Source organism: Dipodomys ordii, unplaced genomic scaffold (genome assembly GCF_000151885.1).
Source record: "Dipodomys ordii isolate 6190 unplaced genomic scaffold, Dord_2.0 Scaffold19, whole genome shotgun sequence".
NCBI classification, from domain to species: Eukaryota; Metazoa; Chordata; class Mammalia; order Rodentia; family Heteromyidae; genus Dipodomys; species Dipodomys ordii.
Window position 1 is genome coordinate 3,564,391 of NW_012267235.1, and position 24,624 is coordinate 3,589,014.

A 24,624-nucleotide genomic window follows, 5' to 3' on the forward strand; every position below is an offset into this window, starting at 1 on the left:
AGAAGTGGCGCTGTGGCTCAAGTGGTAGAGTGCTAGCCTTGAGCTGAAGAGCTGAGGGACAGTGCCCAGGCCCAGAGTTCAGGCCCCACAACTGGACCCAAAAAAAAAAAAAAGAAAGAAAGTACAAGATCCTTATGTCCAATAAACCAGTAAAAAGCTAGAAACAGAGCTGAGGCTCAGGTGGTAGAGTGCTAGCTCTGAGCAAAAACTAAGGAAGCCAGGCGCTGGTGGCTCACGCCTGTAATCCTAGCTACTCAGGAGGCAGAAATCTGAGTATCACAGTTCAAAGCCAGCCCTGGCAGGAAAGACCGTGAGACTCTCACCTTCAATAAACCACTCAGAAAACCAGAAGTGGTACTGTGGCTCAAGTGGTAGAGCACTAGCCTTGAGGTAAAGAGCTTCGGGACAGTGCCCAGGCCCAGAGTTCAAGACCCATGACCGACCAAAAAAAACAAAGCTAAGGAAGCTGGGCACCACTGGCTCATGTTTATAATTTAGCTACTCAGGCTGTGATCTGAGGATCGCAGCTCAAAGCCAGCCTGGGTAGGAAAGACCATGAGACTCTTATCTCCAATTAACCACCTTATTTCAAATTTTAGTACTACCAAAAAGAAGGGGGTAGGGGACAAAATACAGTCAAAGGGCTGGGGGTGTATTCAAGTGGCAGAGAGTTTGCCTAGCATATGTATGAGACCTTGGGTTCAATTCCCATATAATCATAACACAATATAAGTAGTAAACTGCTGATAAGTCTTTATCACTTTGGTAGTAACTGTTTTGGCAACGTTTTCTTTTCTTTTTTTTTTCTTTTTTTTTTTTTTTGGTAATGTTTTCAAAAAGTACAGGAAAGATCTCTTGCTATAGTAGTTTAACAATTACTCAGTACAGAATACATGCAGGTTTTAACAGTGCACCTACTGCTCCAGTCAGCATGTCATACATTAATGCTCCCAAACTCCACCAATCCACAGCACGATTGTGGCCACTTCTCATCAAGATTTCTGGGGCCCTACAATGAGAAAAAGTTGCCTCAAAATGTACCCAATTGCATTTTATCCGAATTAAGATATTAAAAACAAAAATAAGTTCAAGCCCCAGAAAAAATAAAAACACACAAAAAAACAAAAAGGTAAATAAAAAACAGTACAGGAAGTATACTACTGAAAATTATGACATATTACTTAAACCAGGTAAAAGGTATGACCCCCCAAACCAGGTATATTTCTTTTAACGTGTAGCTCACATGTATTCTATTGTTCCACAAAATGTGTGTGTGACTGTTCCATCATGAATAGATTCTTTGCATAGTCCAAAGTCTGTTAGTTTCACATGACCTATAATGAAAAATTACAGAATGATTATTCTGAGAATTGAAGTATGTGCAGTGTTTGAGCATATGTGACAATAACCTATCATTCCATTTAAATTTTCCTGTCTTCAGCTTTATTCTTGATATCAAGAACTAACTAGGATACATATTTAAGATAAAAGTAATTCTTTAAGGCCCGAAGAGTCACCTTTTGCCAGTGATACAACCTATCTACTAAGTCTTTTTTTTTTTTTCCAAGCCCCATATCTGGGGCCTGAACTCAGGGCCTAGGAACTATCTCTGAGCTTCTTTTTGCTTAAGGATATCACTCTACCAATTGAGCCACAGCACCATTTCTGGCGTTTTCTGTTTATGTTGTACAAGGAATTGAACCCAGGGTTTTATGCATGCTAGCCATTAAGCTGCATTCCCAGCCCTCTACTAAGTCTTAAATAGAGAAAAAAGTAATATAGCTGGTCTGAGGCTCCAACTTTACATAAACGCAGAATCTTCTTTCATTCTGAGAATGAAATGTCCTTGGAAAGCTGCATTTTTAAGTCTGGTATAAGATATATATATAGATAGATAGATATAGATATATGTATATATTGCAGTCTACTATTTATTTTGTATGTGTGTCAGTCCTGGGTTTGAACTCAGGGTCTGGGCACTGTCCTTAGCTTTTTATTTTTATTTTTTATTTTTTGAGGGAGGAAGGTTGGTCGTGGGCCTGGGCACTTTCTCTCAGCTCTTCAGCTCAAGGCTAATGCTCAACCACCTGAACCACAGCGCCAATTCCACTTTTTCTATTTATGTGGTACTGAGGAATGGAACCCAGGGCTTCATGCATGGGAGGCAAACACCCTACCACTGAGCCACCTTCCCAGCCCTGTACTTAGCTTTTTTACTCAAGGTTAGCATTCTACCATTTGAGCCACAGCTCCACTTCTGGGTTTTGGGTGGTTAATTGACTTTCCTGTTTAAGTTGGGTTCAAAAAGTGATCCTCAGATCTCAGCTTCCTGAGGAGCTAGGATTACAGATACAAGCTACTGGCACCTGGAATATATTCTATTTTTAAATCAAAGTTCACAGAACTTCAAATATATAACTTTTGTCACAGTAAACTATAACTTGAGAGTTCTTACAATGATATAAGAAAGTACAATAAATATATTACTCTTCCCCTTGGTGGAAAGAAAGCTGCTTATGGCTAAATTCTACCATTTAAGAGAAATAGTGGAAGTGGGTGGATAATTATCTCTACGCCAGAAGGTGGAGCTCCATTTTCTGAAAGGTAACTTCAGTTTAAGCTTTTGTCAGTTGTCATTTGATTAACAAACAGTATCACACCAGGGGCCCTACTATTTTTAGTTATTTCAGAGAAAAGGCAATGTCCTACTGATTCAAGTATAAATATATACTATGTTTTGATAATGAGGAACTTTTTTTCTTTTTGAGATGGTAGGTATCCCAGACAGCCTCAAACTTGACATCCTCTTGCCTCTGCTTCCTGAGTGCTGCAATTTAGAATACTACCACAGTTGGCCATAATCTTTATTTTCATAAAACCACATGATACACTCAAGCTTAATCGATCAAAGAAATTTCCTATTCCAACCTTCTCTTATTCTACCTTTTGCCTTCAAATTCAGAAAGAGAATCCATGTATGGGGGTGAGGTATGGAGAAAGAGAGTTCTTCTTACAATAAATATACTTTGTTTATATTATCTTTCCTTAAAAAAACAATTATGGGGCTGGCAATGTGGCTTAGTTGTAGGGTGCTTGCCTAGCATGCATGAAGCCCTGGGTTCAATTCCTTAGTACCACATAAACTTTAGAAAAAGTGGGAAATGGCGCTGTGGCTCAGGTGGTAGAGTGCTAACCTTGAGCAAAAGAAGCTCAGGGACAGTTTCCAGGTTCTGCATTCAAGCCCCAGGACTGGCAAAAAAAAAAAAATTAAAACGACTTGAAGCATTTATATGGGTCCCAATTGTCTATCATTTTCTGCCTAAGTCTGAAAAAGTTACTACTTTATGGACTTATTTTGTTATCATCTAAGGCTCAACATACTGCTAGATACTCTAGTGTGGTGATTGCTCCTCAGGGGTCTGAGTGAAATGCAAATCCACCTATCCCAGATAACTATAGTACAAATCTATAGTACAAAACTATAGTACAAAGTGAGTTCTGTAGGCCTCATGTAGTTGTAATCAGGCTCACTTTTTGCGCTACCTGTAAGCTACACACAGTAGTGGTCTCTCTGATATTTATCGTCAGAAACAAAAGAAACTATGCCTATAAAACATTTTATTTCCAAGGCTTTATCAGATAGTTCAATTTCAATCTTTTCTTTTTCCAGCATTAGTAAAGTTTATTAAGAAGTACTATTTGTCTATCTTTTTATGGGTTTTTGTTTTGCTTTTGCCAGACCTTGGGCTTGAAGTCAGAACCTAGGCACTGTCCCTGAGCTTCTTTTGCTCAATGTTAGCACTCTATCACTTGAGTCACAGTACCACTTCTGGATTTTTCTGTTTATGTGGTACTGAGCAATAGAACCCAGGGCTTCATGCATGGTAGGCAAGCACTCTGCCACTAAGCCACAGTCCCAGGCATTATTTATGCATTTTTATAATTAAAACTCAACTTATAAGCTGAGTGTGGTGGTACACATCTGAATCTTACCACTTGGGAGGCTGAGGCAGGAAGATTCTTAGTTCAAGGCCACCCTAGGCTTCAAAGTGAGTTCTAGACCAGCTTGAGCTGCAAAGTAAGACTCTAAACAAAACAAAACAAAAGAACTCCCACTCAATTAATACTGTTAAGACATACTTTTCAGGGCTAAGATGTGGCTAAGTGGTTAATCCCCAGTACCAAAGATACACATATTTTTTTGTATGTGCCAGTACTGAGGCTTGAACTCAGGGCCTAAGTGCTATTCCTTAGCTTTTTCTGCTTGGGGTACTCCACCACTTAGCCACAGCTCTACTTCCAGCTTTTTGCTGGCTAATTGGAAACAAAAGACTTACTTTCCTGCCCAGGCTGACTTGGAACTATAATCTTCAGATCTCAGCCTCCTGAGTAGCTGTGAGCTACTGGTCCTCAGCTCAATATACTTTTCAATTAAGGAATAAACCGAAGTTAATGTTTGGATTAGCATTTGGCTCAGAATACTTTATAAGAACAGACGAATGAGAGAATGAAATAAAGAAAGAAGAAAAGAAAGGTGTTCATGGCTAATACTTGTAATCTTAGCTACTCATTAGTCTGAGATCAAGAGGAACACAGTTCCAGAAGCCAGCTTGGGCAGAAAAGTCCTCCAGACTCCAACTGCAAAACAACCAGTTAAAAACCAGGCTGGAGGCATGATTCAAGTAATAGAATACTAGCTGAGCAACAAGCTGAGCCAAGTTTGAAACCCTTGAGTTCAAATCCCAGCATGATCAAAAAAAATGAAAAAAGAAAGGAAGAAAAGGTCTAAAGAGTGGCTACTCTCTCCAAGTCTGTTTAATTTTTTCAGTTGTAAGTAATATTATCAAATGCCTAAATAACATCAGCAAGTATTAATATGTACCAGTTCTGAAGGACAAAATGTATGGTAATAAAAGAGAAATATGAAGCCTTGAAAATGGCCATGACCTGTGTGGGAGGATATTAAGATGATTATTTACTACAGAATTGCTTATGACATATCTCCACCTTGGTGATTAAGCATGATGTTCTCCGGCTTCAGGTCTCTGTAGATGATCCCCTTTTGATGTAAATGCCCCAAAGCCATGGAGATTTCTGCCAAGTAAAAGCTGGAAACAAAAATGATTTCATAAAATTAAGAAAAGTAATCTACCCAAAGCAGATTATGTATGGAGCAAAATTCCTTGAAAGAAACAGACATGCACCAAAGACCAAATTAGTGGGGAGGGGAGGGTGGGGAATGTGTGAGGAAAGAGATGGTACTAGATGCTACCAAAAGGCATGGGGAAATTGGTTTCACTTGGTTTAGTGAAACTATGTTTTACTTTGCCATTAGAATATACTATTCAAAACTGTAAACGTGTCTAGAATATACCAAACTATCATTGACCAAATTCTGTTCTGTCTATGTAGGGATTAGGCCAACAGTCATTCAGATTAAAGCAAATTCCTCCCACCCACCCCCAGCTTTAAAATCCCATAACATATAAGAACTTTATTATTCTCAGAGATCAAGTCTTGATTTAAAAAGTTACCTTAAAACCTGACCCTTAGAATTCCATTCATCCCTTACTTAATACAGCTGTCTATAGACAGCTATGCCCACAGTATCTGCCCTCCCTCTTGCCAGCCAGCCCACAAACTATAGACTGTGTGACACTCAAATTTATCTACCTCAAAAGAATAAAGGGCTGAGTCAACCCTGTCTGGATTCGAAAAGCACAAGGCACTGCATTACTGGCTGCATAACAATGTTGCAATCCTGCAGATTACTCCAGGATGGAGAGGGTGTGTCCTAGAGGACTGAGGCAGTTTCACAGCCAGCAGGACCACAAACACAGCCTCCAACAGGGCTCAGAGAGCCTCCTCCAAAAAAGGGCACTTCATCCCTAAGGCTCTTAAATGCAGCTTCTGTGTTAGAAAAGGCCTGAAATTAAACAATGAATGAAGTTTGGTAATTAAGATAGGAAAAACATTTAAGTGTTGTTTTCTATTCAATTAATGTGTAGGATTAACTAATTTATCATTACCCAATATTATCACTTTTTGAAAGGATGAGCACATTTTTAATTTGAAGCAGATGTCCCATTATGAATAGAAGGGTAGATCCCAGCCAGCCTGGCTATACAGTCAACTACAGATGATATGTTCCCAGGCATATAAACTCCCCTAAAACTGGAAAGTCTTAAAATAAATAAATAGAAAGGAAGAAAGGAAGAAAGGAAGGAAGGAAGGAAGGAAGAAAGAAAGAAAGAAAGAAAGAAAGAAAGAAAGAAAGAAAGAGAGAAGAGATAGAGGGAAAAAAAAGATTTCTGATACTTCCATTGCTCTACATACAAAGTTTTACCTGAAAACCACATTCACAAGAGCCAAGGCAGGCAGTTTACCAATTTGAGGGGGAAAAAAAGTCCCAAAAAGAATGGTTGTTAGGACTAACTGTATGAAGAGCAATCCACCCAAAGTCTGGGGCAAAGGAATCACATGACCTCCAATAGCTGCCCAGTCCCAAAGCTATTTCTGCTCCTTGAAGTTCTGAATTACTGACTGGCTCCAATCAGTTTACTGATCATATGGCTGCCCACAGTGAGAATGGGACTTTGTTTTTAATTATATGAATTATTACCTGAAACCATGAAATCATAAAATATTCACTCACCAGGCTGTGTCTTCCATAAATATTCCTTCTCTTTCTAACTGCATAAATAGTTCTCCTCCTGTAGAGAAAAGGAGGAGTCATTAGAAGTAATAACTTTTTATTTCCAATTCACTTATAATGATTTTGTGCTTGCCTTCTAACTATAATAAAAGATACTATTTCCTTGAAAAAAATCCCCCAAATTATGTTTTAAAACAAAATCTGCAAGGTTACATTTTGAGCAGTATTATTATGGCACATAGAAAGTTTGAAAACTAGAACTGGCTTGGAATTCCAGATTTTACATCTACAAACTTGAAAATATAGATTTCAGACCTTTAGCCTGAACAAGTATTTTGATTATAGCCTCTTTAACATTTTACCCTTAAGTAGAAAATTGATACTATACAATTAAACTATCCTAATTTTAGTGAATGCTAGCATTTCATATTTTCAGAATCCTTAAAGTGACTCTGTGATAAGCATGGCACAATTTGAAGATGAAGGTAAATAACAAAGGGCTATATTTCATTTAGTAATCTTAGAATCCAGGAGTCCATGATGATGTAGATAAATGAATAAATGCAATTTTTAAATAGGTCAGAAAGGAAAGCTCTTTAATACACTAGAATGCCAAGTAATAAATGAAGAAGGCATGATGGAATAAGAAAAATCATTGGCTAAACATCTCAGTTAATTATTACAGGCAGGAATCAATGGATGCCAAAACTAAATATGAAAGCTTGATGAGATGACATATTTAAAGAATTTCAAAGTATCTCCTTAAAAGATACTTATTAATTACAAAAGGAAGAAACTGGCAGATACCATCTAACACATATGACCAAAGTGAACATCACCAATAGTGGGACAAAAAATAGAAATACCATGTACCTCCTTTTCTGAACACTGAAAAAGATACAATGATATTTCTATGATCTTGAACTTGAATTTAATCCTAAAGAAACATCAGATAAACCCAAGTTGATACATTCTACAAAATAACTGGCTAGCACTCCTTTTTTATTTTTATTTTTTATGCCAGTTCTGGAACTTGAACACAGGTGCTGGGCACTGTATCTGAGCTTTTTTGTCCAAAACTATCTCTCTACCAGTTGAACCACAGCTCTACTACTGACTTTTTGATGGTGTTTGGAAGTAAGAGTCACAATGACTTTCCTATCCAGATTGGCTTCAAATTGTTATCTTTAGATTTCAGCCTCCACAGCAACTAAATTACATGTATGAGCCACCAGCACACAGAGACAAAGACAGAGAAACTGATTCACATTTTTTAAAAAACTAAGGAAATTCTTTTTAGTATGTGTGTGCCAGAACTCAGAGCTTTAAGTTCTTGCTTGGCTTTTGTGCTGATGGCTGAACTCTACCACTCGAAGAATGTTGAGTCTCAGAGTTATCCGCGCAGAGTAGCTTAGAAATGTGACTCTCAAGACATCAGTCTCCTGAGCAGCTGAGATTATAAGCATGAACCATCAGCATCTGGCTACTTATTTTTTGATAATTTTAGTGCACTTATCTAAAAGATTGTCCTTGATTTTAGAAAGCCAGCACTGAGGTTTTTAAAAGCAAATGTCTGTATTGCGCTTAAAACAGTCTGGAAAATTATCTGAGTGTGTGTGTATAATATGTACATAATAGCTGGGCGCTGGTGGCTCACGCCTGTAATCCTAGCTACTCAGGAGGCTGAGATCTGAGGATCACCGTTCAAAGCCAGCCCGGGCAGGAGAGACCATGAGACTCCTATCTCCAATAAACCACCAGAAAACCGGAAGTGGCGCTGTAGCTCAAGCGGTAGAGCGCTTGCCTTGAGCTGAAGAGCTGAGGGACAGCGCCCAGGCCCAAAGTTCAAGCCCCACAACCGACCAAAAAATAATATAATATGCACATAATACATACATAGGCAGGGGCTGGGAAGGTGGCTCAGTGGTAGAGCGCTTGCTTTGCATGCATGAGGTCCTTGGTTCGATTCCTCAGCACCACATAAGCAGAAAAAAAAGCCGGAAGTGGCATTGTGGCTCAAGTGGTAGAACGCTAGCCTTGAGCAGAAGAGCTGAGGGACAGCGCTCAGGCCCAGAGTTCAGACCCCATGACTGGACCCAAAAAAAAAAAAAAAATCGTGTGTGTGTGTGTGTGTACACACATAGGTATAAAAGGATGATGAGGGTTGGGAAGGTGGCTCAGTGGTAGAGCGCTTGCCTTGCATGCTCAAGGCCCTGGGTTCGATTCCTCAGCACCACATAAGCAAAAAGAAAAAAGCCGGAAGTGGCGCTGTGGCTCAAGTGTTAGAGCGCTAGCCTTGAGCTGAAGAGCTGAGGGACAGCACCCAGGCCCAGAGTTCAGACCCCACAACCGGACCCAAAAAAAAAAAAAAAAGGATGATGAAACAAGTGTAAAATGGTAATATGTGGAGGATCTAGGTGAGCAGTATATGAGAATTCTTTGTAATATTCTTTTTGTTTATTAGAGGTAAGGTCTCACTATGTAATTAGGCTGGCCTCCTGCTCTTATCTACCAAGTGCTGGGATTACAGGTCACTATACTCAATTCTGTGCAGTAGGTGAAAGTTTTTTTATTTAAGTCTGAAATTTTATCAAAATAAAGTTACCAAAAAACTGTAGTCACAAAAAGTTGCAAAAGGGCTGGGAAGTTGGCTCAGTGGTAGAGTGCTTGCCTTGCATGCTTGAGGCCCTGGGTTCGATTCCTCAGCACCACATAAGAAAAAAAAAAAAAGTTGCAAAATTCCAGTTTTCTGTTCCATGTCATGAGCTATTTTGAAATATGTTTCTTAGAAATCTCAAGGGTGAGTCAGGTACCAGTGATTCAGGTCTATAATCCCAGCCACTCAGAAGGCTGAGATCTGAAGATCACAGTTTGAAGCCAGCCTAGGCAGTAAAATCTGTAAGACTCTTATATCCACAAAAACTACCCAAAAAACTGGAAGTGGTGCTTAGATCAAGTGGTAGAATACTAGCCTTCACACAACAGGGTCAGTCCCCAAGCCCAGAGTTCAAGCTGCAGAACCAGTACAGAAAAAAAGAAAAAGAAAAAAAAAAAAAAGGAATCTCAAGGGTGCTTGCTGAAAATATACTTGTGATTTAGAAATGGGAAGCAACAGGTTTCCAACAGGTGGTAAAATGTGGAAAATGTAATGATTCCTACATACCCTATCATTAAAACTACATTAAAAACACCTTTGTGGTGGGATGCTTGTGGCTCATGCCTGTAATCCTAGCTATTCAGGAGGCTGAGATCCGAGGACTGCAGTTTAAAGTTAGCCCTGGTAGGAAAGTCCCAAAGACTCTGATTGCAATTAATCACCAGAAAACCACTAGTGGCACTGTGGCTCAAAGTAGTAGAACACTAATCTTGAGCAAAAGAGCTCAGAGACAGTGCCAGGCCCCGAATTCAAGTCCCACAAATGACAAAACAAACTTCTTTGTGGAAAAATATAATTTCAAAACTTCGGTACGTTAATATTTTCAACAAGTTTACTCACTTCAATTTAGAAATAAATGTATTAATAGTTTATTTGAATTATATAATCTTACTCCAGCACAACTAATTATGTTTAAGTGGCTTATTACAAAGGGACTAACATTTTATAGGTAAGAAAACAATGGAGTTTCCTTCCTATTTGCAAACGTATTCACATCTGAATTCCTTACTTCACTGTGCTCATTAGTGTTAAGAATTATTTGATCACAATGGGAAAAAGCATTTTTCCATTGGAAAACAATGGTTAGACCCAGTTTCTGGAGTAAATGTGAAATAATTACACAAACTGTGTACTGACCACTGAGATACTCAAGGATGAGGTAGAGTTTTCCACCGGTCTGAAAGGCATAAATTAAATCCACAATGAAGGGATGCTTTACTTCCTCCAGAATATTCCGTTCTGCTTTTGTATGAGCTGTATCTTTAGCATTTCTTACTATCATTGCCTAAAGGAAAAGAGATGAGCTATAAGAACAAAATAGTGAACATTTTTATTCTGTAGAAACTGGAAAATCTATGTTGTGGCCTGACCAATACTGAATAGCACCCATTAGAAACTGAGATGGGGAAGTAGAAGATACTTGTTTCTTATCTAAAGTATTTGATTGTTTGGCAGTAAGCATGTAAATGAAAACCTAAAGACATATTTTCTAAGAAATCTGCAAGCAAATTGAATTTATTCATATATTCACTAACTGTTAAGTATTTCCAGGCTCTGTACCAAGAAAGCAGAACTAACAGGAGGAGCACCCTATCCGTGGAGCCTAGAGTATCAGGGAAAAAGGTGAGTCAATGAAAGTGAGCACAGATCACTTTGAGTGAACTTCACCCAACCTGGCAAGAAGTTTTCCTCCAGGTACCTGAGCTGTACCTTGGAAAGATACAATGTAGAAGGAAATTAATAGAGACATTCCAATGGAAAAAATGCTGAACAGGACATATCCAGGAAATCTACAAGCAGTTTAGTGTGGTTTACAGTGGTTAAAGGTTGGAAAAATAAGCAGAGGCCAAGAAATGGAGGGGGTTAAACATCTAGGCAAAGTTACCGGAAATTTAGAGGCAAAAAAAAAATCTTGAGATGAGTATAGCAAATAACCTTTGGCTTTGAGAAAAACAGTGCTAGTAGCATCGTGGAATTTGAGAAGAAAAGAGACTTAGAAAGCTAGTATAGGAGGGTGGCTGGGAATGTGGCTTAGTGGTACAGTGCTTGCCTAGCATGTATGATCCTCAGTACCACATAAACAGAAAAAGCTGGAAATGGTTCTATGACTCAAGTGGTAGAATGTTAGCCTTGAGCAAAAGAAAATCATCAGAGACAGTGCCCAGGCCCTGAGTTCAAGCCCCAGGACTAGAAGAAAAAAAAGAAGAAGAAAAAAAAAAAGAAAGCTAGCATAGGAAAAAAGTAAGTAGGAGCATTTGCAAATGAGAAATCAAGGTAGAAAAAATAAAAATGAAAGACTGAAAATTCATAATTTATACTTGTTGACTAACCAGACACAAGAAAAAATAATAAGCCAGGTACCAGTGGTTCATGCCTATAATTCTAACTACTCAGGAGGCTGAGATCTGATGATCACAGTTCAAAGCCAGTCTGGGCAGAAAAATCTGTGAGACTCTCATCTTCAATTAACCATGAGAAAACCAGAAGTGGTGCTATGGCTCAAGTAGAGCACTAGCCGTAAGCTAGAGCTCAGGGGCAGTGCCCAAGCCCAGAGTTCAAGCCCCATGACTGACAAAAAAAAAAAAAAAGAAAGAAATGATAGGTTGGTAATATGGTTTAATGTAGAGTGCTTGCCTAATATGAGCCTTGAGCTCAGGGACTGTGCCCAGGGCCCCAGGACTGGCAAATAAGGAAGAGGAGGAGGAGGAGGGGGAAGAGGAGGGAGGGGGAACTTGGGAGGAGGGGGAACTTGGGAGGAGGGGGAGAAGGAAGAGGAAGAAGCGTTGAGGAGGAAGGGGAGGAGGAGGAAAGAGGGAGGAAGGGGAAGAGGAGGAAGAGAAGGGGAGGGGGAGAAAGAAATGATAATACCCTGTTTCTGCAAAGTACACAATAGAATCATTTAACAACAGAATGGAAGTGGGGGCAAAAATGATTTTAAGATGACATACTTGTTAGGTTTTTAAAAAGAGGTAGCCGAGTTAGAACAGCCCACGCACGTGGTATTCAGGTAAGGGGTAAGTTTATTCAGTAGACCTGCTGGGACCAGGTCAGGTTGGCACTCCACTCCGCTGGCAAAGAGGGCTTCTGGTCCTGGGCTAGGCCTTATCTAGGGTAGGGGCGGGGAAAGGTGTGGCCAGGTAAAGGGAGGTGGGACCAGGTAAGAGGAGGTAGGACCCGGTGGGAGAAAGGTATGGCCACATCAGATCCAGATGTGACCTCAGCAGATGCAGATGTGACCTCTTCCAGGTGTCCCAGTTGCCTAGGTAACACAGGTACTGGGTGGAGTCTGCTCGCCATCCAGGAATGGACCTTGCAATACTGTGTTGGATATGCTAAGTCTACATTCTAGGAAGTTACCTTGTGGTACACAACTCTAGTAATATGAAAAATACATACATAAGGTTATTAGTTGCAACATTATGTACAAAGTGAAGTGCTGGGAAAAAAAATTAAATGCCAGAAAAATGTTGTCTGAAGACCTACAGAAAATACAGTATGTGCTGGGCGCTGGTGGCTCACGCCTGTAATCCTAGCTATTCAGGAGGCTGAGATCTGAGGATCTTGGTTCAAAGCCAGCCTGGGCAGGAAAATCCGTGAAACTCAAAACCAGAAGTGGTGCTGTAGCTCAAGTGATAGAGCGCTAACCTTGAGCTTGAAGAGCTGAGGGACAGTGGCCAGCCCCAGAGTTCAAGCCCCATGACCGACCCAAAAAAAAAAAATGTGTAGGAAAATAAAACTATAAAAAGAACAATGAACACCTCTATGAAAGCAATATGCAAAACAGTAAATAGGAGCTGGGAAGATGGCTCAGTAGTAGAGTGCTTGCCTTGTATGCATGAGGCCCTGGGTTCGATTCCTCAGCACCACCTAAGCAGAAAAAGCCAGAAGTGGCGCTGTGGCTCAAGTGGTAGAGCGCTAGCCTTGAGCTGAAGAGCTGAGGGACAGCGCCCAAGCCCAGAGTTCAGGCCCCATGACAGACCAAAAAAAAAAAAAAAGTAAATACAGACACATCTATAGTACATATATATGTGTATGTGTGTATGTACATATATGTATATGTATAGATAGATAGCATGGTATCATTTATGCAAGTATGGAGAAATAAGAATACACATATGAGCTGTATGAGGAGGTAGCACATGCCTGTAAGCTTACCACCTGGAAAACTAAGGCAAGACGGTCAAGGATTGAGGTCAGACTGGAGAATATAGTGAGATATCTTAAAAAATATGTGTGTGGGGCTGGAAAGGTGGCTCAGTGGTAGAGCGCTTGCCTTGTATGCCTGAGGTCCTGGGTTCGATTGCTCAGCACCAAAAAGAAAAAAGCCAAAAGTGGCACTGTGGCTCAAGTGGTAGAGCGCTGGCCTTGAACTGAAGACCTGAGGGACAGCACCCTGGCCCAGAGTTCAGGCCCCACAACCTTAATTAGGGAGGGGATGGCTAACACCTGTAATCCTAGCTACTCAGGACACTGAGATCGGAGGATCACAGTTCAAAGCCAGCCTGGGCAGGAAAGTCCATAAGATTCTTATTTCCAATAAACCACTAGAAAACCAGAAGTAGCACCATGGCTCAAAGTGGTAGAGCGCTCAACTTGAGCTGAAGAGCGCAGGGACAGCGCCCAAGCCCAGAGTTCAAGCCCCACAACCAACAACAACAAAAAAAAAAGGAGTTGGAGAAACCAGGCACCAGTGCTGGCTCACGCCTGTAATCCTAACTACTCAAGAGGCCGAGATCTGAACATCACGGTTCAAAGCCAGCCTCTGCAAGAAAGTCCATGAAACTTATTTCCAATTATCCACCAGAAAACTGGAAGTGGAGCTGTGGCTCAAGTGATAGAGCACACACCTTGAGCTGAAGAGCTCAGGGACAGTACCCAGGCTCAAGCCCAGAGTTCAAAAGGAATTGGAGATTATAAATCTTCCCAATAGAACTCCACAGGTTTGTGTGGTTTCTGCCAGCATTGCTTAGTAGTTGAGATACAGGAATAAAGCTGGTTCAAATTAAGACTTGCTTTGACAAGGTCAAAGGGGCTAGCAAATGAATAATATGGCAGATCATACTGATTAGGCTGATTCAAAAAAAAATTTAAGAGTTGTGAGCTGGACGCCGGTGGCTCACGCCTGTAATCCTAGCTACTCAGGAGGCTGAGATCTGAGGATCAGGGTTCAAAGCCAGCCCGGGCAGGAAAGACTGTGAGACTCCTATCTCTAATAAACCACCAGAAAACTGGAAGTGGCACTGTAGCTCAAGTGGTAGAGCGCTCGCCTTGAGCTGTAGAGATGAGGGACAGCGCCCAGGCCCAGAGTTCAAGCCCCACAACCGACAAAAAAAAAAAAAGAATAAAGAATTTGGTGTGGAAGTAAAAGCAGAGGAATTGGTATCATCAAAGAATTAACAGGCTAGGTTATTGGTGATGTCTGTAATACAAAGACAGTGAAGATATCTATGATGATAAGACTTGGACATGGACATGGAGGGAAAAGACTGAATTAGGTATTGAAGTCTTCATAAATTTGAAGAAAAAAAAGGAAATGGGGTAGACAAACATGGGAAGTAGGGACAGGAAGATTATAGGCTTATTTCTCAAAGGAGAAATGGGTTTCTCAAAGGGCACACAAGTAATTTTAAGATTAAATTTATTCATTCTTTCTTTGAATGATACAGTAAGAAGCAGAGACAACATATCTCTTATGATGGCTGTTCAGTGTTTTTTTTCAACATTCTACCATGAGTCAATACCCAAATGGTGCCTTTCCTATGAAAAGTATATAATCTGGTTATGTCTAGGCAGATGTGAACAACTCACTTAAGAAAATGGGACATAAGCTTCCCCTCCAATTTAATCTTTAATCCTGGAAAGAAGTATATTCATTCTTCCTACATTCTTAGGTCAGGGAGTATTTTTCTGTTTCCAGAATAATTAAAACAGAAGGAACTCAAAAGGAAGAGCATACTTTCATGTCATCTAGGGATTCAGAAACTAAAATGCACTTCGCTTTTTTTTCCTTGTCTTTTTGATGCCAGTACTGGGGCTTGAATTTAGGGCCAGAGTGCTATCGCCTTTTTTTTTGCTCAAGGCTGGTACTCTACCACTTGAGCTACACTTCCACTTCTAGCTTTTTACTGGCTAATTAGGCATAAGAGTCTCATAAACTTTTTTGCTTGGACTGGCTTCAAACCTCAGATTTAGCCTCTTAAGTACCTAGGATTACAGGCATGAGTCATTGGTACCTGACTGCTTTCATTACTTTTGCTGCAAGCTTGTTTGAGGACAGCAAGGAAGAATAGAGTATCTGATCCTCTAGCCAAGCTTAGGGCAAGTACCATAAGAGTAAGAAGGAATAATAACCAAGCCAAATGATGCTTTGGCTCAGACAGGAGTCATGACACTTAGCAGTAATTAAGATTTCCTAGTATGTACTTTACCACTATTAGTGAACAAAAAACCAACATCTTTTTTTTCCCCCCTGGTCCTAAGGCCTGAACTCTGATCCTGGGCACTATCCCTCAGCTCTTCAGCTCAAGGTTAACGTTCTACCTCTTGAACCACAGTGACACTTCCAGCTTTTTCTGCTTATGTGGTACTGAGGAATGAAACCCAGGGCCTCATGCATGCAAGGCAAGCACTCTACCACTGAGCCACCTTCCCAGGCCAACATCTTCTTTTTCACTAAAGGTATTTGTGCCAGGAACATATTTCACTATGGTTTAATTGATGATTAATATAAGGCAACCCAGGTATCAGATATGTAATCAGTTACTTAAGAATCTTGAATAGTACTTTAATTCTAGTACTCAGAATGCTGAGGCAAGAGGATAGAGAGCTCAAGAGGCTAAAACAAGCCACCCAAAAGGTAATAATAAAAATATAAAATAAACTGGGTACTGATGGCTCATGCCTGTAATTCTACTCAGAAGCTGATTTCTGAGGATCACGGTTCAAAACCAGCCTGGCCCCTCTGTATGGTATTTTCACAATAAGAAAACTTACTTTAAAAAAAACAGCCTGGACAGGAAAGACTGTGATACTCTTATCTCAAATTAGCCACCAGAAAACCAAAAGTGGCTTGAAGTGGTAGAATGCTAGTCTTGAGCACAAGCATCTCAGGGACAGCAACCAGACCCTGAATTCTATCCCCCCATTGACAAAAAAAAAAAAAAGAAGAAGAAAAGAGAACAGGAACTTAGAAGAGAGAAACATTTCATACGCAAAGAAAACATTAAAGAGGGCTGGGAAGGTGACTCAGTGGTAGAGTGCTTGCCTTGCATGCATGAGGCCCTGGGTTCAATTCCTTGGCACCACATAAGCAGGAAAAGCCGGAAGCAGTGCTGTGGCTCAAGTGGTAGAGTGCTAGCCCTGAGCTGAAGGATAGCGCCCAGGCCCAGAGTTCATGCCCACAACCGAGAAAGAAAGAAAGAAGGAAAGGAAGGAAGGAAGGAAGGAAGGAAGGAAGGAAGGAAGGAAGGAAGGAAGGAAGGAAGGAAGGAAGGAAGGAGAAAGAAAGAAAGAAAGCAAGCAACCCACCTTCCCTCAAAGGGGGCCAGGCGACTATAGCTCACATCTGTAATCCTAGCTACTCAGGAGGCTGAGATCTGAGGATCACTGTTCAAAGCCAGCTAGGGCAGGAAAGTCCGTGAGACTCTTATCACCAATAAACTACTAGAAAACCAGAAGTGCAGCTGTGGCTCAAGCAGTAGAGAGCTCACCTTGAGCTGAAGAGCATAGGGACAGTGCCCAAGCCGAGTTCAAGTCCCACGGCTGACAAAAAAAACTTGAAGGGGGCTGAGGATGTAGTATAGTATAGTACTTGCCTAACATGTACAAAGCTCTGGGGTCAATATCCAGCCCCATCACTCTTAACATTCATACATGCATGCACACAATCAAGTATAAAAGTCTAATAAATGTTCAAATATGGAATATATGTTTGTATGTGTGTATATATGCATGTATACATACATATGTATACATATGTCAGAATTTTTATTTTCACACACCTTTTCTCAGAAGCTACAAGCAGATCATTACCATATCAAGGAAATGACATAAGAAAGAGAAAAACATGAAGTCTCAAAACAGGATCCAGTATTGAAGGAGTCAAGATTTTAGGGACAACGGTTAAGGATAGGTCTAAAGGAACTCCATTCCTAGAGAGCTATAAGCTCAGATAAGAATGGAGGAACAAAAAATTCCTAAAAAGAGACCTCTAGCAAAATAAATGAAACTGACAGATAATCTAATAAGTCTGACTAAAGAACACGAGACAGGTGTTTTTAAGAGTTGTTGGAAAGTGTGAGACGATAATAGATCCAATGACAACAAATGAAAATAAGAGGGAAGAGAAAAAGGAGAATAAGAGATTAAAACCCTTAATTTTCATAATAGGAGCCCAACACATCATTCTAAAACTGCTGAACCCAGCAGTAACTATGTATGTTTATTACTTAAAATATGGAGACTGAACAGCTAAAAGAATTACCTGGGGGGGGGGGAAGATGGGAAGGAATGGTAAGGGAAAACAAAGGAGTAGACAACAATGCTTGATAAGAAATGTACTCATTACCTTGCCCATGTAATTGTAACCCCTCTGTATGGTATTTTCACAATTTAAAAAAAAAAAGAGAGAAGAAAAAAAAAAGAATTACCTCAGAGGACAATTAAAAATACTTTCTATATGCTCACAATACAGAAATAAAGCAGGAATAAAAATGCAATATATGTCACATTCTAAGAAGATAACTGTTAGAAAAAATAATTTTTGTGTGTGCTGGTACTGAGATTTGTACTCAGATACTCTACCACCTGATCTATGCTGCTAGTCCTTTTTATCTTTTATAGTGCTGGAAATTGAACCCAATGCTTCAGGTATGCTAAGCATGCACTCTACTAGTGAGTTACAACAACAGTCCCTATAAACACATTATTTTTAATTTTATGCTAAATTTTTACAGTAATTAAGAAGGGAAGAGAAGAATCACCTTTTTAAGCACCTTCATGGCAAATATTTTTCCAGTATTTGCTCCTGTTACTTTTCTTACTTGAAAAACCTAGATAAAGAAATAAGTGTTTTTGCATTATTAACAGGCAAACTATGTAGGTCATACTATCTTAATTCATAAGATATATATGATAGACTTTATTATAAAAACTAGCACCATACAAGACTAAACTCAAAAATGACCAGCTTCAGAAACATTTTTTTTATTTATAGTTTTTTTTTTTTTTGTCGGTCATGGGGCTTAGGCTTGGGCGCTGTCTCTGTAGTCTTCAGCTCAAGGCGAGCGCTCTACCACTTGAGCTACAGCACCACTTCCCGCATTCTGGTGGTTTATTGGAAATAAGTGTCTCACAGACTTTCCTTGCCTGGGCTGGATTTGAACCATGATCCTCAGATCTCAGCCTCCTGGGTAGCTAGGATTACAGGCATGAGCCACCAACGTCCAGCTAGAAACATATTTTAAAATTTACTAGTGTAGTCTAGCAAATATGGGACTTTCCTGTTTGGTCTGCTGCCACCTGGTGGCAATATTTGGAAATAACTAAATGATGAACTGTACATGCTATTTTATATATAAAACCCTAGTTTACTTACATCTATAGTCGGGGTTCCCAAAAACACACTAACAAACTTAAAAACTATTAAATTGTTTCATATACTTCATTCAGGAAAAGAAACAAGAACAAGCTGCTATGTTATTGCTTGACATAAAACCAATTATATTTGACAAAAATTACTATTTACCCATCCCATTAAATACACTGGCTATTAAACATTTCAGTCCATAGCTAAAATATTTAAGTTTCAAGGTTGAGATCGAGCCAAGTACCAGGTTCAACAGCCTGTAATTCCAGCTACTCAGAAAGCTGAAATCTTTTTTTTTTTTTTTTTTGTCGGTCGTGGGGCTTGAACGCTGGGCCTGGGCGCTGTCCTCAGCTCTTCAGCTCAAGGCGAGCGCTCTACCACTTGAGCTACAGCGCCACTTCCGGTTTTCTGGTGGTTTATTGGAGATCGGAGTCTCACGGTCTCTCCTGCCCAGGCTGGCTTTGAACCTCGATCCTCAGATCTCAGCCTCCTGAGTAGCTAGGACTACAGGTGTGAGCCACCAGCGCCTGGCATAGAAAGCTGAAATCTTAAGATTGAAGTTCAGAGCTGTCCTATGCAGGAAAGTCCGTGAGACTTTTTGTTGTTTTTGTTGTTGTCATTGGTGGTGGTGGTGGTCGTGGGGTTTGAGCTTTTTTCACTAAAGACTAGTGCTCTACCACTTTAAGCCACAGCACCAATTTCTGGTTTTCTGGTATTTAATTGGATAAGAGTCTCATGGACTTTGCTGCTAGGGCTGGCTTTGAACTGAGATCCTTAGATTTTAGCCTGCTGAGTAGCTAGGATTACAGGCATGATTTACCAGTGCCCAGCTAGTGAGACTTTTATCTCTACCTACCGAAAATAAGAGCTAGGGGGGCTGGAAATGTGGCTTAGTGGCAGAGTGCTTGCCTAGCATGCAGGAAGCTCTGGGTTTTATTCCTCTGCACCACAGACACAGAAAAAGCCAGAAGTGGTGCTGTGGCTCAAGTGGAAGAGTGCTAGCCTTGAGCAAAGCAGCTCAGGGACAGTGCCCGGGCCTGAGTTCAAGCCCCAGAACTGGCAAAAAAAAAAAAAAAAAGCTGGAAGTGCAGCTGTGGTTCAAGTGGTAGAGAGCAAGTCTTGAGTGTAAAAACTCAGGGACAGTGACCAGTCTGAGTTCAAGCCCCAGGAAACGGCACAAAAAAAAAGGAATTGAAGCATGGTTCTAGTAGTAGAGTACCTACCTAACAAGCAAAAAGCCGAGTTCAAACCTCTATCACCAACAAACGACAAACAAGTAAAAGCACATGTGTTACACATTCAGGAAGAATATATTACAATGTGTCCTTAGACTTCATAATACATTATAAATCACACATTTTTCAGAATTAACATTAACAGTATAGTTATTTATCCTTATCAAGTTGCCATCTAAATTGACTTTTGAGAGGTAATAGTGAGGTCTATTTTCTTCAGTAAGATACAAAAAATGATAACTTAAATTAGAAAACCTTGGCTAGAATCAAGAAACTATCTTTTTGTATTTTTTCAGCTTCCCTAGCTCTGTTTCTCTAGATACTCCAAGTCTAAGAAAATCAATTCCTATTAAGGTCTCGGGAATAGATAATTTAGTGTATATGTCTCTTGAAAGCAGGAGTGATTTGTTTGTGTTTAAAGACAATACCCACATAAAGTACCATTTAACCAAAGGCAAGAATTGATCCTCTAGTAATGGGCTTTACCTAGCATAGCTAGTATTTATTAATTCATTCAATAAATACTATTAGGTATGGTAGAAAGAAAAGGAAGAAAACCCAAACTTCTTACATCCCTCAAATTATACCAAATCATGTTTAAATCTTTTGTTGAAGTTAAAAAGACTGAAGATGACTCCTGGAACAACATTATAAAAGTCAATCTACTCAAGAAAGACAACAGCTAAATTGAAAACACTTCCTACCTTTCCATAGCCCCCTTTACCAAGTACCCGAAGTAGCTCAAAACATTCTGGTCTGATCTTTTCCGGCCCTCTGTTCACGCTAGTTTCTGAGATTTCAAATTTCTCACAATGTTCCATACCACTGGGAAGAAAAGCAAAACCAAAAGTGAATTTACAAAAAGTTGAATTCATTTTCACCAGATTAGAAAGGAGAAATGGAATCCAATTAAGAAAAAAAAACCTACATGTACTATATTTTGACAAGTATCTGTACTCCCCAGTACAGGCCAATGAGTCAATGATACAGCACATCAAAATTAGGATGAATTAACCCAGGCACTAGAAATATGAGGATCATAGTTCGGAAGAAGCCAGCCAGGGCAGAAAAGTCCCTATGAGATTCTTTTTTTTTTTTGGTACGGTCGTGGGGCCTGAACTCTGGGCCTGGGCACTGTCCCTCAGCTCTTCAGCTCAAGGCTAGCACTCTACCACTTGAGCCACAGCGCCACTTGCGGCTTTTTCCTTTTTGCTTATGTGGTGCTGAGGAATCGAACCCAGGGCCTCATGCATGCAAGGCAAGTGCTCTACCACTGAGCCACCTTCCCAGCCCCCTATGAGATTCTTATCTCCAATGAATCACTCAGTAACTGGAAGTGGAGCTGTGGCTCAAAGTGATAGAGTGGTACACTTGAGCAAAAGAGATTAGGGGCAGAGCCCAGGCCCTGAGTTCAAGCCCAAAAACCCACAAAAATACTAATAAGGGGGAGTGTAGTTGAAGAGGTGGGAGGGAAGGGATGGTAGGGAAAAACAGAGGAGGCAACAATGCTTGATAAGAAATGCACTCATTACCTTGCTCATGTATCTGTAACCCCTCAGTACAGTATTTTCACAATAAAAAACATTTAAAAAAATAATAATTAGGATGGGTTAATAATTGCTTATCAGCTTGTTCACAGCACAGAGTATATGTATCAAACCCCTCAAACTAGAATAAATCATAGTGATTTTACTGAGCTGACAAAGGGAAAAAAATTCATTCAAAACATTCATGAGGTATTAACTAATTAATACCATTTGGCAACCTGCACAAAAAAATCCAAGATCTTTTGAAAACTACCCAATTGGTTCATTTGTTGCTAACAAAAATCCTTGATAATAAAATATATCCCTTTATCTTCCTGCATCTGATTTTCTAAGTTATTAGATTGATTTAAGGACTCCAAAAGTGGCAATTGTGTCTGTCATTTAAACGCTTCCTACAGTCTACATTTTAGGTTCCCTCTTATTCCAAGGCTTCTTAGCTAAGAATAAGAACAGAGAAAATTAATCACCACGTACCCCAACAGAACTGTGTAATATGACTCAACATTGCATGAATCTGTCTGAATGGTGTATTAAAACAAAACTAGAAGCTTCATTTGACAAATTTTTCAAAAGAAGTTAGAAAGTTTTCTAACTTAGTTCTCTATATTAAACTAATACAAATTCCTGCAGGAGCCAGTGGCTCATGCCTGTAATCCTAGATACTCAAGAGGCTGAGATCTGAAAATCCTGGTTCAAAGGCAGCACGGACAAAAAAACCCATTAATTTCCAATTAACCACCAAAAAGCTGGAAGGGGAACTATGGTTTAAATAGAGGAGCATTATTCTTGAGCAAAAAGCTCAGGGACAGTGCCCAAGCCCTGAGTTTAAGCCACATAACTGGAACGAATACACGCATGTATGCATGCATACACATACACACATACACATGCACATGTACACGCGCACACGCGCGCGCACGCACACACACACGCACACACACACACACACACACACACACACACACACACACACACACACACTCCAAACCAAAAAAAGCTGCATATAAACTTACAGTTCATATGGTCCAACTCCCCCATGGTCCATGCTTTCATTTAACTGACCCTGAAAAAGATATGTTAAAGTTTCAAAAATAATCTTTCTTAAACATGAAATTTTAAATTTGTTTTGTTTTATAGCTGATAATAAAATCAGCTTAAACCTTTTCTAAGCTTCAATAATAGGAAAGTATTGTAAACAAAATAAAGCCTATACTTATATAAAATAAAATCAAACGACTTCTCCTTGAAAGTTATTTATCTATTAAAAGTACATCTAATATAATATGAAATAAAGGCATTATATTCTAAGTATTAAGTCAAATGATTTACACAAAGTACTATTCTGATAGCTCTTATTAGACAGACTAACATAATACTATCAATGAAAGCCTAAGGGAACCACAACTCAAGATGTGTAACATACAATGTGTCTAGTCAAGGCAAAATAATAGAGCAACTCTACCAAATAGGCATCACACACTGACTCTCATCATAGAATGAGTGAAATACTTAATTAGCCTTCTATGTGCTGGTAACAAAATGAAATTAAGGAGGCTAAGATCTGAAGATCGTGGTTTGAAACCAGCCCAGATAGGGAAGGCTGTGATACTCTTATCTCCAATTAACCACCAGAAAACTGGAAGTGGAGCTGTGGCTCAAAGAGGAGGAGTACTAGTCTTGAGCAAAAAAGCTCAAGAATAGCAACCAGGCCTTGAGTTCAAGCCACAGGGCCAATCCCCAACCATGCACATGCATACATGTGCATATACAATACCAACAAGAAAAAGAAAGCAAGGGGGAAACAAAGGAGGAGGCAACAAAGCTTGGCAAGAAATGTACTCATTATCTTGCTCATGTAATTGTAACCCATCTATATGGTATTTTCACAATAAAAAAAAACTTATTAATAAAAAAAGGAAGATTAAAAAAAGAAAGAAAGAAAGAAAGAAAGAAAGGGTTATAAATATAGCTCAGTAACAGAGTGCTTGCCTAGCACATGCAAGGTCCTTGGTCAATCCACAGCAAAACACTCACACAAACACACTCATAAAACCCACCAAGCAAGAATATATAAGGAATATATAAAGAACTACTACAACTCACTAATAAAAAGATAACCCAAGCCGTGAGACTTTGTTTTGTTTTGGTTGGTCTGGGGCTTGAACTCTGGGCCTGGGCGCTGTCCCTGTGATCTTCAGCTCAAGGCTAGTGCACTACCATTTGAGCCACAGTGTCACATCCAGTTTTTCTGGTGGTTTATTGGAGATAAGAGTCTCATGGACTTTTCTGCTCAGGCTGGCTTTGAACCTTGATCCTCAGATCTCAGCCTCCTGAGTAGCTAGGATTACAGGCATGAGCCACCTACACCCAGCTCACAGATATCTCACAGATATCTGTGAGACTCTTATCTCCAATAAACCACTAGAAAACCAGAAGTGGCACTGTGACTCAAGTGGTAAAGCACTAGCTAGCCTTGAGCTGAAGAGCTGAGGGACAGCGCCCAGGCCCAGAGTTCAAGCCCCACAACTGACAAATAATAATAATAATAATAATACAATTTTTAAAAACTGTTTAGGGGCTGGGAATGTGGCTTAGTGGGAGAGTGCTTGCCTAGCATACATGAAACCCTGGGTTCAATTCCTTAGTATCACAAAAACAGAAAAAGCTAGAAGTGGCGCTGTGGCTCAAGTGGTATTATGCTAGCCTTGAGCAAAAAGAAGCTCAGGGACAGTGCTCAGGCCCTGAGTTCAAGCCTCAGGACTGGCAAAAAAAAAAAAAAAAACTGTGACACAAGTGGTAGAGTACTAGTCCTTTTTTTTTTGGTTGGTAGTGGGGCTTGAACTTTGGGCTTGGGCACCATCCCTGCGCTCCTCAGCTCAAGGCAAGCACTGTATGGCTTGAGCCACAGTGCCACTTCCGGTTTTCTAGTGGTTTATTGGAGATAA

The 24,624-nt window shown here is 40.0% G+C and overlaps 1 protein-coding gene across 2 annotated transcripts in view; it reads right to left on the reverse strand.

The window, feature by feature from the left end:
• Positions 1-24,624, reverse strand: part of Rps6kb1 (ribosomal protein S6 kinase, 70kDa, polypeptide 1) — an 85,928-nt gene that overhangs the window by 53,114 nt on the left and 8,190 nt on the right. For both annotated transcript variants that reach the window (XM_013013368.1, XM_013013369.1), the window contains exons 2-9: positions 22,693-22,742; positions 20,837-20,957; positions 18,293-18,361; positions 10,449-10,596; positions 6,656-6,713; positions 5,008-5,108; positions 1,244-1,334; positions 919-1,009 (exon numbers count right to left, since the gene is read on the reverse strand). In XM_013013368.1, coding sequence (XP_012868822.1) covers positions 919-1,009; positions 1,244-1,334; positions 5,008-5,108; positions 6,656-6,713; positions 10,449-10,596; positions 18,293-18,361; positions 20,837-20,957; positions 22,693-22,742 — 729 coding nt within the window. The remainder of the gene's footprint in view (positions 1-918; positions 1,010-1,243; positions 1,335-5,007; positions 5,109-6,655; positions 6,714-10,448; positions 10,597-18,292; positions 18,362-20,836; positions 20,958-22,692; positions 22,743-24,624) is intronic.